We start from the raw sequence: 14,335 nt of genomic DNA, 5'->3' as shown, positions 1-14,335 counted from the left end.
CGCGCCCCCGCGCTCGCAAATGCACACTCAGTTTTCCAAAAGCCAACAAGATTTCATTATTATGTGTCTGTTGACGACTCATTGCTTCTACTTTTTGGTGAATTGTTATCTTTATTCCAAAATTATTTAAAATGTATGATCTAGCACTTTCATTTCATAGAAGCTAGCAATTTTCACTGTGGGCTACAGCTGAGCATATTTGTAGATAAGTACTCTGCAAGCTACCTTATGGTGTGGGACAGAATGTACTTCTGGTACCATTATCATTTCCCCCCTTCCCAGACAGATTTGCAGATGTTGTATGGGAAGAAAGGCTGTTGGGAAGCCTCCAATGGTCTCTAACTTTTATAATGTTCTCATCATGGTCAGTTCAAACGCTTAGACGTGGAAGAAAGTGAAAAGTTACCTGACACTTTTATAACAAATGTTCTCACAAATTTAACATTAAACCTTTCTGTGATACACACCATCTATCTTGTGGAGTCTGCCACTGGTGTTTGTTGGCAATATCCTCTGTTGAAATACTGCTTTGTAAGACACATCATTCATGGATTAATTAAATTAGCTATTTATGCATAATATGTTACATTTATTTACACTCAGTGCCAAATGCCCGCCCTGCAAAAATCATCAAGCCTCCGCAGGTCTTCCAGCATTTGGCTACTGTTTTCTAGTGTTGCAACGTTCCTATAGCCAATGGCATTATTCCCAACTGTTTCATGGAGCAATCTGGTCTAATACACAGAAATTTTTTTCACAAAATTAAAGTGGAACAGTAATAAAAGACTTCCAGAACTCAAGGAACATGTTCTCATGTTTGTGTTAGATCTCGATAATAAAAGGCAATTCCTACAGTCAAGAGTTTTGACCAGCTGCTAATGGATACACCTATTTGTCAGTTTTCTTGACGAAATTTGACTTTCAAATTCATTGAATGCTCCTCGCATTCCTCTTCTTAAGATAATTTTAGCTTTGTTCATACTTTGATTACCAACGTAACTTTGACTTCACTTAAATCTATGCTGGAACTGTATTGTGCATATTATGTGTTAATAAACTAATTAACTGAAGCCCAAAATGTTGATGTATGTTATTAAAATAAGAAATATTTACTACATTGTTATGTAAATGCAGACGTCAGTTACCAGTACCTAAAAAGATGTGAAGAATTGCACAAACACAGACAGGCAGTGAATTATAACTACAACCAATGCTTAATACATAGACGTGATGTAAATGTAAAAAATATATATACCATTACTGATAAAGTGTTAGGTTTTTTCTGACTGCTGCCTTACCAGGCAGTATGAGGAGTGATACATGATCATGGGACATGTAATCTGCAAGTCACCAATTCCTTCAGCCTTTATTGCCTGTAGATGAATACTGGTGATGGACAACAGGAAGGGCATGCAGTTACACCTTAAATTAATCATGCCAAATTTATTAATTAGCATGATGATCCTGCACTAGTGTGGAGCAAAGGCACAAGAAAAGGAGAGATAAATCCATTCTTGGGGATGCTGCTGCATTTTTGTGTTAATCCCTTGCAATATCTATGACAAAAAGATATGTCTCCATATGAGAACTGGGTTACCAAGTGATTGCTGTTAAGTGGTACCCAAATTTTCATTACTGGGAGCATATGATTGAAAATTGTCATAAGATGGACTCCAAAACAGACAGATTAACTGAATGAAAAATGAGCACTTCTCACTGTCTGCAGGATTAACACATACTGAATTTTATATAAAAGATTTATAGATCCTGATGACATAAGTTATAAATGTATCTGGTTGATATCAGGCAAGAAAGTCAAATACACTTTGTGTGTCCATTATGGCATGGTATGTAAAATGACGGATGATCAGTTTCAATAAAGACAGTTGAAATGAAACTCCTTAACTTATGCTGCACGAGTGGAGAAAGATGTTTGTGTAAATTAACATACCACCATTTGCAAACTACAGTCCAACAAAAATCCCCCCTTATAGTTAACTGTAGTAAGTGCTACAGTTTGAGATGTGTAAAACCTGGTGAGCTAGTAACCACATTTGAAGAAAGTAACCTACACCATACAAAAGTTAAGGAGTCAGACTTTCTTGTAAAGTATTTTGAATTACCGAATGCTGATTATCTTCTACAATAATTACACTTGAATTTCTGGGCCAGTACCATTCTCTATTGCTGATGGTGTCAAAACACTGTTGGATTCTGGACTTCAACTACTTGCTTTTGTTACCTTAACTTTTCTTTACCATCTGACATACAGCATTGATTAATTAGGTTACTAATAAATAATTTCATGTAATTCACTTTGTTTTGTGAAAAAGCACTCCTCCATATGAATCATCAGACTCACAATGCTGAAGAAAAATACTGTTCATGTATTTCTATAAATCTGTAGGCTGCAATGTTTTCTGTGTATAAAACTCTATTGGCTACTGTACTTAATCAAAAAAAGTAAATTTCATCCATATTTCAAAGCACTATGTCCTTTTCAAAACATCAGTCTGTTCTTACACCTGTCTACAAGTAGCTGAGCTCCACCCAAAATTGTCAGTCTGCAGTTTGATAGGTAATGAATAAAACCTATGACAGGTGTGCCTCATTGTTCGACTCAACTTTACTATTATGTATCTTTTTCATGCAAGAACACACACTCCGGGCACTGTGGAACTCAAAAACTATCACGTTTAATTACTTCTGGGTGACTTCAGTATGTAAAATTAATGAGTGTTCTGCCTGAAATGTGTTGTGAATACTTGAAGCGTGTAAGGTTATTGTACTGAAGTGAGTAATTGTAGGACATGGTGATGTCTAATGTGTACTGACTTAAATAAACTACCATGGTGTAACCGCCCGTAACAAATTACTCAAGGATTTTGCTATGTGGCCACGTACTTACTAACTAAACTTCACAGTGAACAAAATGTTTAATTTCAACTTAACTAATGGTGTTGTGTGCATTTTTAATGCTGCCACATCCGACTCCTGTGTGAACTTTCAGCTTTTAAAGTCGTCAGGAGGAATTGCTACCGAGGAAAGACCACGAAATTCTGGTCAGTTACATCACAGTTGGTAAGATACAACTACTGGCTCACAATATAGTTAAAATTGAAAACTTACTCGGTGCTACCATTGCATGCATCACTGGTATTAAAGTTTCTTGAAAAACCTTGAGCAGAACTCTCTCTGATTGGAACAAGATCCCTGCGTGAAAAAAAGATAGTTGAGTCACATTATAATTATAAATAACTACATAAAGCTTTTAACAAATGGTATTTGCAGAAAACCTAAATGCTCATAAATAGGTGTTAATTAAGGACCAGTCTGGTAACATCTTTTATGACTTATTAAATACACATATACAGGCAAACTCTAAGCATGTGCCGGATGACACTAGGAGAAATGGTTGACAGTGCCAGCATTCTTGTCTTTTGAAATACCTGTGTCAACACGACTGCCATACAAAACATGAAAACTGCATGGAAAAAAGTCTCAGAGTTGAATGCTTTGAGACTTCTGTACAGTCAAAGTCAACCCCTACACCCAATACATACTATATTGTGGAAGGTAGTGGAGATGAGATATTGCAATGAGGAATCGCTCTCGGCAGACATGATTTTGTACACATGGATTTACAAAATGGGTGTCAAACTCTTGACTTGCAGTCCACACAAGCCATACTATAATGTTTCTATGGCCCAGTCAAGCAATAACCAATTATATGTTTTTGTATATGTAGTACATCTTGAAATATGTAATAGAATTCACCCTTCAGTATTCACTGATTAATGAGTGAATGAATCCCATGCTTTATTTTGTTGTTATTTCCACACCCATATAGTAGGTGAAGCATACTGTAGTTTCCTCTTTGAATTTCACTGTCTAGTGTCATTAACGATAGCATAAGCAAGTGACAAACTTGTAACAACAGTACCTTTTGTACTGATATGCCCGATGGGCATTAATAGAAATGGATTCACTTTCAGTGAACAAGAAGAGTGAGTTTGTTTCTGTTAGTTTATTAATATATGAAGTAATTTAGTGAACAGTAAGTAACTGTTAGAGAAAAACACTAATTTTCACTTAACATTGTAACATATTATGCTACGAAGCAATTTTAATTTATTTCAGTCTTTAAGCATACCAACATGAAATTAAACTCAGTTTATTTGTCCTGGGATTGCCTATTTTGTTTTACACACATGGTATAATGCTGGCTGCCATGTAAGGTGTTTGTTTACAACATGAGGAAACTATGAGGACTACACAGTGGCCCACAGAAGACTGGGAGCATAATCGACAATAGACTGACCAAAGAGTTTCTCATAATGGTGGATCAATCAACTGATCAGATTCGATAAGTGCATAATGAGTGAGAATGAACAGTTAATGGCCAATGAGCCTTAGAAGGTTTATTTGCATCATATAATGTTTTACATAAAAAACATGCACATTCTTTCAATAAGTTAAAAGTAAATCTGTTGTCAACCTGAAGGTTTTATGAGACATAGCCCCCAGTGTAGGTGGTATCTGTTGCCTTTCTCTGAACTCTTCAATGTCTTTCCCAGCCAGCTGTAGGGAGATCTACATTTTAACATGGACTCCAAACTGCAGTTGCAACTCAGCATCTTTTGTGAAAAGTACTAGATAAAAATTCTGCGAAAATTTACACATCAACAATGAAGCAAATGCTAACAAAAATGCTCTATTATACTGCTAGAAGGACACACTAAAGCCAAATTCCAAAGGCAGAGGAAAGAAAAAGGTCTAAAAATACGCTTAATAATGTCTTCACACATGTGCTGTCCCCCTTCTCCTTAAAAAAAAATCTGTACTTTGACTGGTTTGGTGTGGCCTCTAAAAACTTCCTCTACTGTGTCAACGTATTCATCTCAGAGTGGCACTTATGCTCAATGACCTCAATTTTTTATTGGATACATTCCAATCTCTTTCTTCCATACAGAATTTATCATCTACAGCTCCCTCAAGTACCAAGAAAGGTAAGTTATTGCCGGATGTCATAACACATTTCTTGTCATTCTATCCCTTCTTCTTATCGTTGTTTTCTGTATGTTCCTTTCTTCGCTGATTCTGTGGAAAACCTCCTCATCTCATATCACATCAGTCCACCTAATATCCTTCTATAAAGTGATAGTCAACCTGATGCCTGATGCCTGCCACCCACTATTGGACATTACAGGGGCCATGATGGGTGGTATGCAGTTAGACGCTTTACAAACATTTTCATGTTTGTTGTTGTGGTCTTCAGTCCTGAGACTGCTTTGATGCAGCTCTCCATGCTACTCTATCCTGTGCAAGCTTCTTCATCTCCCAGTACGTACTGCAACCTACATCCTTCTGAATCTGCTTAGTGTATTCATCTCTTGGTCTCCCCCTACGATTTTTACCCTCCACGCTGCCCTCCAATACTAAATTGGTGATCCCTTGATGCCTCAGAACATGTCCTACCAACCGATCCCTTCTTCTGGTCAAGTTGTGCCACAAACTCCTCTTCTCCCCAATCCTATTCAGTACCTCCTCATTAGTTATGTGATCTACCCATCTAATCTTCAGCATTCTTCTGTAGCACCACATTTCGAAAGCTTCTATTCTCTTCTTGTCCAAACTAGTCACCGTCCATGTTTCACTTCCATACATGGCTACACTCCATACAAATACTTTCAGAAATGACTTCCTGACATTTAAATCTATACTCGATGTTAACAAATTTCTCTTCTTCAGAAATGCTTTCCTTGCCATTGCCAGTCTACATTTTATATCCTCTCTACTTCGACCATCATCAGTTATTTTGCTCCCCAAATAGCAAAACTCCTTTACTACTTTAAGTGTCTCATTTCCTAATCTAATGCCCTCAACATCACCTGACTTAATTCGACTACATTCCATTATCTTCGTTTTGCTTTTGTTGATGTTCATCTTATATCCTCCCTTCAAGACACCATCCATTCCGTTCAACTGCTCTTCCAAGTCCTTTGCTGTCTCTGACAGAATTACAATGTCATCGGCGAACCTCAAAGTTTTTATTTCTTCTCCATGGATTTTAATACCTACTCTGAATTTTTCTTTTGTTTCCTTTACTGCTTGCTCAATATACAGATTGAATACATCGGGGAGAGGCACATTTTCATAGCTTTCATAAAATTTTGACATCTTGCTGTAACACTGCTTTATAAATTGTGTAAAGTAAAGTTACTCTTCTACTCAGCAACCAGCAGGCGGTAAGAAAATTTTACTACTAACAAAGGTATGAAAGTGTGTGGTGGTAAAGACGGTTGATTACCCATGCTCCATAGCATCACATCTCAGATGATTTGATTCTCTTCTCTTCCTGTTTTCCCGACAGCCCCTTATTCCCCTCCAAACAATGGTGTGTTTCAGACAGACATTCTCATAAATTTCTTCTTCTCATTAAGGCCAATGCTGACTTCTTTTGTCTACAAATGACATCTTGTCTGTGCTAGTCTATTTTTCATGTTGCCTGCTTTGTCCATCACCTGCTCTGTTGCTTCCAAGATAGAATAATTCCTTCACTCTATCTCCTTCTAGGTCTCCAATATTGATGTTAAATTCATCAATAATTTCATTTTTGTTACTCCTCACTACTTTTGTCTTTCGTTGGTTTGCTCTCAATCCAAAGCATGTTTTCATTAGGTCATTCCATTAATAGGTTCTGCAATTCTTCCTTGAAGAACAGAGCCCAACAACATGGCAAAATGACACATCAATGTGAATATCCCTCCCTCTTTGACGTTCTGAATATCGCACAATCGTTTTGAGGTTTTTAGGGCTGCGGATACCGAAATTGAATCATGGTGTGAGTTTGCAGAAGTTTAACCAGTTTCCCCCCACCGTTTGTTGGATGGTTCATGGGGAGACAATATGGTGGCAGAAGTCTGAGTGTGAGCAAAACATCACGGCGGCCCGCCCAACTCATTGGGGCAGCAATGGCCACAGCAGCAACACAGCAAGCCCAGTGGTGAACAGCAATGCAAATTATCCACACTTCTCTTTTGTCCCTCGATAGGCCGGATTGTCCTAAGCAGTGGGCTGTTTGACACAAGTGCAACAAAATGGGCTACATTGTTCCTGTTTGTAATGCAAAATTAGAGCAGCTTACAGCAGACACTGACATGGATGTCTTGTGTATCGGCAACCTCCGTTGCACTCAATACACCTTTTATTGATGTCAAGGTTTATTGGAAGTTTATGCACATGCAAGTCGAAGCTGGTGCTGCTGCGTCGCTACTCAACTTGGGTTCTCCCCCCTTTAGTGCCAGTGTCACATATATTAATCACCTACAAAAATAAAACATTCCGCGATTAGGTATTTTCTAGGCCCCAGTCACATACAAATCTGTGCTTTGTCCATTGACTTGTCTTGTGGTAAACAATGCACGCACCGAAAATTTGTTTGGTTTGATCACCTATACCTTTTAGAGTTTACTATTTCCTTTAAAGTTAATCTCTTCTCTGATGAAGTGGCTTATACACAACTCGTCTCTTTATGCTCTGAATTTTCCGCCCTGTTTTCTGCAGGTTTGGATTGTGCGAATAATTTCAAAGCCCACATCACCATGAAGGCCAGACCCCATTTCTTTCGGGCTCACCCAATGCCAATGGCAATCTGTGACCAAGTCAAGGCTGAGCTCTACCGCCTCAAGGCATCTGGACTTGTCTAACTGATCACATACAGTGAATAGATCACCCCCTTAATCAATGTCAAGAAGCCGCCGGGACGGTACGCCTTTGCGGCAGTTTCAAAGTTTCTGTCAATGCCCAGTCTATCATTGAAACGTATCCCTTGTCCTGCTCTGATGAACTTACTGATGATACAATCTGCATCTTGCCTTGTAACCTACCGACTACTTCAATATTTAGTGTTAGCAACAGATGCGTCCCAGCATGGGCTGGGGGCAGTGTTAGTTCATAAATATTCTGATGGCTCTCAGCAGGGAAGTCATTCTGCACCCGCTTTATTCACCTGATCTTGTGCCACAATTTTCACCTTTTCCACTCTCTATTGGACAATATTTAAGTAATTTCCTTTCAGGATGAAAATGCGTTCCAAACATGGTTCGAAGAGCTCTTTACCTCAAAACCATGTGATTCCTATAGTTGTGGAATTGAAAAGTTACCCCAGCACTGGCAGACTGTTGCAAACAGTGAAGGAGAATATATTATTGATGACCAAAGTCTCTGTTATTTGTATCTGTAGTGTTTATTAAGCTTATGGAAAAACACCACAAACTTATGCACCAAGCAAATGTAAGGTGGTTATCACTGATACCATCTAAATATTTACTCTTCAGCAAACTGGTGATATTTAGAAGTTGATTGTGTGATGAGTTGCTGTTATGGAAGATTACAGTCAGATGGACCTTGGCTGCTGGTTACTGATCATTCACTGGAATTTCATCTATGCACTGGCACTACGTTGAATATGGTGAGACTTCATTTGTTAAACATAAACGGACGGTTTTGTCATTGGAGACCCATTCTATTGTAATGTCCCTGGCCAAGCTTTGGCGAAATGAAACAGGAGTAACAGTCTTCAAGGCTACCAACGTGTTGTACTCCAAAAACTGACTACTTTTAAGGTCAAGCAGCACTCTGCTCTCTTAGCACAAGCTCTTAACTGTTACATGGAACTCCTGTGTATAGCAATTGCTAGTATATGTACGAGTATATTATGAGTTTCATGCCCAGGGATGTGACGAGGTGTGATGTTTTTTGCTAGTCTCAGAGCCAACAGGCTCTAAGTAATGCACCGGTACTAGCGATCCCAGATTTTGGGAACGAATTTCTGTTTTAAATGCATGCATCCAATGCCGGGGTAGCAGCAGTTCTGCTTTAGAAGTAAGATGGGGAACTTCAGACTACTGCTCAAGTACTTGTCCATTCCTGAAATCAAATATTCATTTGTTTAGAGAAGTTTTGCTTCTATCTCGAGCATAAATGCTGTATACTGATGACTTGATCAAGGGCTGAGCTAGGTTTTGGCAAGGCCCTAAAAAGCCAGGAGAATAGCCCAGTGAGTAGTTCACATGTCTGCATTTAAGCTTTCAGTGAGGTATATAAAAGATTCTGATAACCAAATGGCTGATGTCATAAGTAGTATGTCTCAGGAGGAGCAAACTTAGAGACTAATAAAATGATTCAAAAAATTAAGAACCATCTAACATGGTCCATGTTAAATTTAGACGTGAGGAAGCTTGTGGCTCGATGTACAGAACGTTGTTAAGTGTGTGAAGCAGCCTAAAACAAATACCAGTAGAGGTTTGTTGAGACCTAATCAGGAACAGAAACCTGTGAACAAGTTGTCTGTCAATTACTTGGGGATGCTTCCCCAGACCGGGAGCGGGAACAGATATCACCCTAACTGGGGGATGACCCCTGGTAATATTGTTTGGCACCTGGAAGGTATTTTTTCTTCTTTTGGTTCACAGAAGGTGCTGTTGAGTGGCAATGCCCCTACAGTCACACCTAGGTAGTTTCATAAGTTTTGTTTTGGTACCGTGATATCCCATGTCACCACTGTTCCATATTACCCGCACACTTGTTGAAACAGCGGGCTTACTACAAAGAAGCAGATTATAATTCTGATACTGCCTTTAATCTTTGAAGTTTTATTCTGCCTGTGAATCTTGCAAATGGTATCACAACTTTATCTTTTAATTGAAGAGCATTTCTCTTTTTTCAATTCTGTTAAATTGTCTTGAAAAATGCTTTGCAGCTTTAGTAACTGTACAGTTTTCACATTTTTTAAACTACTCAAGCTTACTTGGAAGTTCAAGTTTTTGCTCTGCAATATCTTTGCTTTCTGGAGTCCAATACCTTACCACTCCTGCTCCACACACAGCTATCACCTTTAGAACAGGAGCGGACCAAACCCTGAACCATGTTGGGCACCATACCTAAGGTTAGGTTAGGTTAGGTTAGTTGCACACAGGCACAATTAAAAGACACACAATGATAAAAATCCACAATGGAAATGATAATATTATGAAAAGGATATATTACTACTCACCAAATAGTGGAATGCTAAGTTGCAGATAGGCACAACAAAAACACTCTCAAACAAGTAAGCCTTCGGCCAAAAAGGCCTTAACTGCTATCGGACAACATGCACACACACTCACGCAAATGCATCTCACACACACATGACCACAGTCTCTAGCTGTGCCACTTTGGCCTCGGCAGCCAGAGGCTATGGTCATTTGTGAGTTGTGTGCACATGTGTGCGTGTGTTTGTTGTGTGAATGTGCATGTTGTTTGATTCCGATGAAGAGTTACTTGGCCAAAAGCTTACTTGTTTGACAGTCTTTTTGTTGTGCCTATCTGTGACTCAGCATCTCTGATATGTGGTTAGTAGCAATGTATCCTTTTCATAATATTGACAATTAAAAGACACTTACATATAAGCATTTGGCCTCAGCCATTAATGGAAAAAGAGAAACACACAACATTCATTCACACAAGCTAGCATACCTCATGCCCACATGACTGTCAACTCTGGCAGCTTGGGCCAGAATGCTTCTAGAGTTGGCGGTCTTGTGTGCATGAGGTGTGGTTGCTTGTGTGAATTAATGGTGTGTGTTTCTCTTTGTCCAACAAATACTGAGGCCAAGTCCTTTTGTGTAAGTGTTCTTTAGTTGTGCCTGTCTGCAACTTAGCTTGTCATCTTTACAATAAGTAGCAATCTATCTCTTCCTACATTGTTGTTATCCTACCTGGAGTTCCCTTTGTTTGATAAACATAACATAACAACAACATGGTGGGAATGGATGAAAATGCACAATAATGTTGCCACAAGTCTTCTAAGCGTGTCCAGAAAGCTGGACATCACATGGTGTGAGGTCAGTACGATTGTAGTGCCAAATGGGGCTGGCCATGCAACACGAGGCAGTTGAGGAAACGGGAAAAGACAACATGTGTCGATCAGTGAGTATTTAAAGTGTGATGTGGTGGTATTCTTCATTACAACATGGCCCAGAGGCAACATTTGCATGGCTTCACATGGAGAAGAATCCAGGAAACTAGAAGGATGAGTGAGCCCACTAGTTTGGTATTGCTCACGGCATTGTTTCATGTGTGTGGGGAGTGTTCCGAACCACAGGCACTGTTGCCCAAAGGGAATGAGGTGGTCAGCCCTGGTCAACTACAGTAGAAGATGACTGCTACATTGTGCAACAGGCATGAAGAAACCCACCTAAAACAGCATGTACATTTGCAACCACATTTAACAGGACTGCAAGGCACACACTCGCACGTTCTACAATGGCACAATGCCTACAATGGGGTGGTCTCCTTCCTGACAACCAGAACATTATGTTGCACTGTCACCCAAACATCGGTGGGGATGGAGACAAGGGGATAGGGACTGGACTAATGATGAGTGGGGTTGCAAGCTTTTCTCGTATGAGGGCAGATTCAGACTGAAGAGCAATTCTCAACATATCCTCATATGGCGAGAGGTGGGAATACATAACACATCCAGGAACACTGTCGAACATAATCATATTGGCGATCCACGTTACAGTGGGGGAAGACATAATGACGCAAGGTTGTGCTGACCTCCAAATCTTTGAACACGGTACAGCTATTAGTCAATGTTATTGTGATACTGTACTCCTGCTCAAGTGCAACTTTTTATGGTTGGATTTGGCCCTGACTTCACTTTTATGGGTGACAATGTGCGACTGCATCAAACAGCACAGGTGGAAGAGCTCTTGAAGCAAGAGGATATTTGACAAATGGACTGACCTGCCTGTTCCCCCGACATAAATCCCACTGAGCACATGTGTCACAGGTTGGGGAGACGTATTGCACCACATCCACATTCACCAATGACTATCCAGCTGTTGTCGACTGTGCTGGTGGAGGAATGAAACATCCTACCACAAGAACTCCTTACCAACCTTGTGACTAGTGTGTGATCACAACGCACAGCATGCAATGCCAAATCAATTGTGTTACTTGGCAGTGACACATCATGCAAAAGTTACTTTCATCCTTAAGTTTTGCACACCAGTGTATACGCCTCCATCCATGCAAGCGACAATTCTGAAATGCCATACCTTTTTAATTTCCCTTGCAGAATTACATAGTCTACACAAAGACTTGGCACATCATAGAAAAATGCCAACGGGGTAATTTTCATTGTTTAGTTCTGCCACAAGTGAGTTCTTGAGGAAATGCGTAACCTTCTCAGTACAGAAGTATTAACGAAAGCCAAGTTGAGTTGCTGTTAAAAAATGTTTCTCTCAGGGAGAGGTTTCAATATCCTGACGCACTTATCTTCACCTTTATGAATGTGTGTTACTATTGGATACTTCATTCTTTCAGGAAGTACAAAAGTGACTCATCAGTAGGTTATAAGGTAACTCTGGGGGTATTGGTTTTTAGTTTTTGGTGATTTGTAGTTCTTAGTGCTCTCTCTAGCAGTTGATTTGGCAAACTGATGTCTAATGGTGAAGTATAAAATACCTGATAATAGTGATCCACATTGTAGGCACCCATAATGACACTATGGAGAAAGTTGTCCTTTTATTTCAAAACATGATTATGAAAAATTTGTTTTACTCGTAAAAACATGTCTGAATAATAATCAAAATTTTTGGCTTAAAGCAACCCCAACAAAATTTCCATTCGATGGTTTTGGGTTTGGGGAACACACACACACACACACACACACACACACACACACACACACACACACACACACATATGAGGGGGAGTGAGAGAGAGAGAGAGAGAGAGAGAGAGAGAGAGAGAGAGAGAGAGATGTTATTGTCAACTGCTGATCAGTTCTACACATGGTGTCAAACATTTTGTGAAAGAAGTGCAAGAAAAGTTCCCATTTGATATATTAGGGACAACTTGTCACCACGAAAACAAACACAAGTGAGAATGGTAGACATACAAAATTTGAAGAGACCCATGATTTTCTGAAACAAAAATGCTTGGAGTAGAGAGAGAACATCCTCCCCTCCCCATACACACAAAACATTGTAGGTAGATATACAAAGCTTAAAGATAGTAGTTTTGTTGAAAAGGCAGTAACGGATAGAAAAAAATAAAAGGGAATTTTTTTGATTAGGTGGTACAAAAGTCACTCCAAATTCTCGATCAGGGTGGAGAAAAGAATTGTGGAGTAGAAAAAATGGCATAGCAGTTAATAATTCAATTCCACAGAGTTAACAGTGTGCTGAGGGCAAAAGACAGGTCAAAGTAAAGCTTTATCAGGCTTATTAATTTTCTTGTTTTATGTGAGACCAACTGAATAGTTAGGTGGTGATAGTTTCTCCTTCTCCTTACTGCAGTCTATGTAGGGCACTACCTCTGGCTAGAAGCACTGATACTCTCTACCTTTTTCTCAACTTTTCCTGAGCTTGTGCACCTGTATCAAAATTGGTTTTGAATAAAACTTAGTACTGGCACACAGACACACAAAGAAACTGAAAACAAAATGACCATTGCAGATAGCACAGTACCTTCTATTGTCAACTGCATTTTCATCAGATGAGATTGTGTTTTGTTCCAGTACTGCACCATTTGCACCAACTGCCATACTTGTTTGTGGTCCATTGATAGTAGCACTTCTGAAACACAATGAACTAATGTTAAGATTTTTAAAAGTGGGAAAATTATCAACATTTCAGAGTAACAAATTATGAAGCTATACCTACCAAACAGATATTATCTTCTGAGTAATTCTAACAAATATGTCAAAATCAGTGTGGAAGTGCACATAGCATTCCTACATCATCGATCTTAAAGATTCAAAAAATATTTTAAAACAAATATTTTTTGAAGTTCTCTTAAACCAAACAATCAATAACTTACATTCTACTTGCTAAACAGTGTTCATATTCACATTATTAACTTCTGCATATCAAAAATTACTCCAACATGAAAAAGATTCTTACATTTAATTATTGTTTAACTACAACAAAACAAATTGAAGTAATAGGCCATATGCAACTAGCGAAGACAGCTCCAAACAATTGCATTCAATACAGATACTTGGGCATCACACAACTGCATTAAATACAGGTACTTTGGTACACGGGTCTGTACTAACAGTCATTTCTGAAATTTGGATGCCTTATGATCACAAATTAATGATTCACACTTTCTTCTCAGAAATTTTAAAACAAGCGTTCAGTCAAACCCTATATCAACTGATTCTCTAAATAAATCAGTGCATGGTATCAATACAGTGCAAAAAGTCACACATGAAAATGCAATATTTCAGGTGGTCATATCTCAAGGTTCAGTTGATTGCAGAGATAAAGGGTCAAGT

The 14,335-nt window shown here is 39.0% G+C and overlaps 1 protein-coding gene across 1 annotated transcript in view; it reads right to left on the bottom strand.

Moving 5' to 3' along the window:
• The window catches only part of LOC126234792 (uncharacterized), a 186,376-nt gene that overhangs the window by 79,458 nt on the left and 92,583 nt on the right, over positions 1-14,335 (bottom strand). The window contains exons 7-8 of the mRNA XM_049943539.1: positions 13,524-13,631; positions 3,130-3,213 (exon numbers count right to left, since the gene is read on the bottom strand). Of these exons, the coding sequence (XP_049799496.1) occupies positions 3,130-3,213; positions 13,524-13,631 (192 nt within the window). The remainder of the gene's footprint in view (positions 1-3,129; positions 3,214-13,523; positions 13,632-14,335) is intronic.

Source organism: Schistocerca nitens, chromosome 2 (genome assembly GCF_023898315.1).
Source record: "Schistocerca nitens isolate TAMUIC-IGC-003100 chromosome 2, iqSchNite1.1, whole genome shotgun sequence".
NCBI lineage: Eukaryota > Metazoa > Arthropoda > Insecta > Orthoptera > Acrididae > Schistocerca > Schistocerca nitens.
This window is presented reverse-complemented; position numbering and strand designations above follow the sequence as displayed.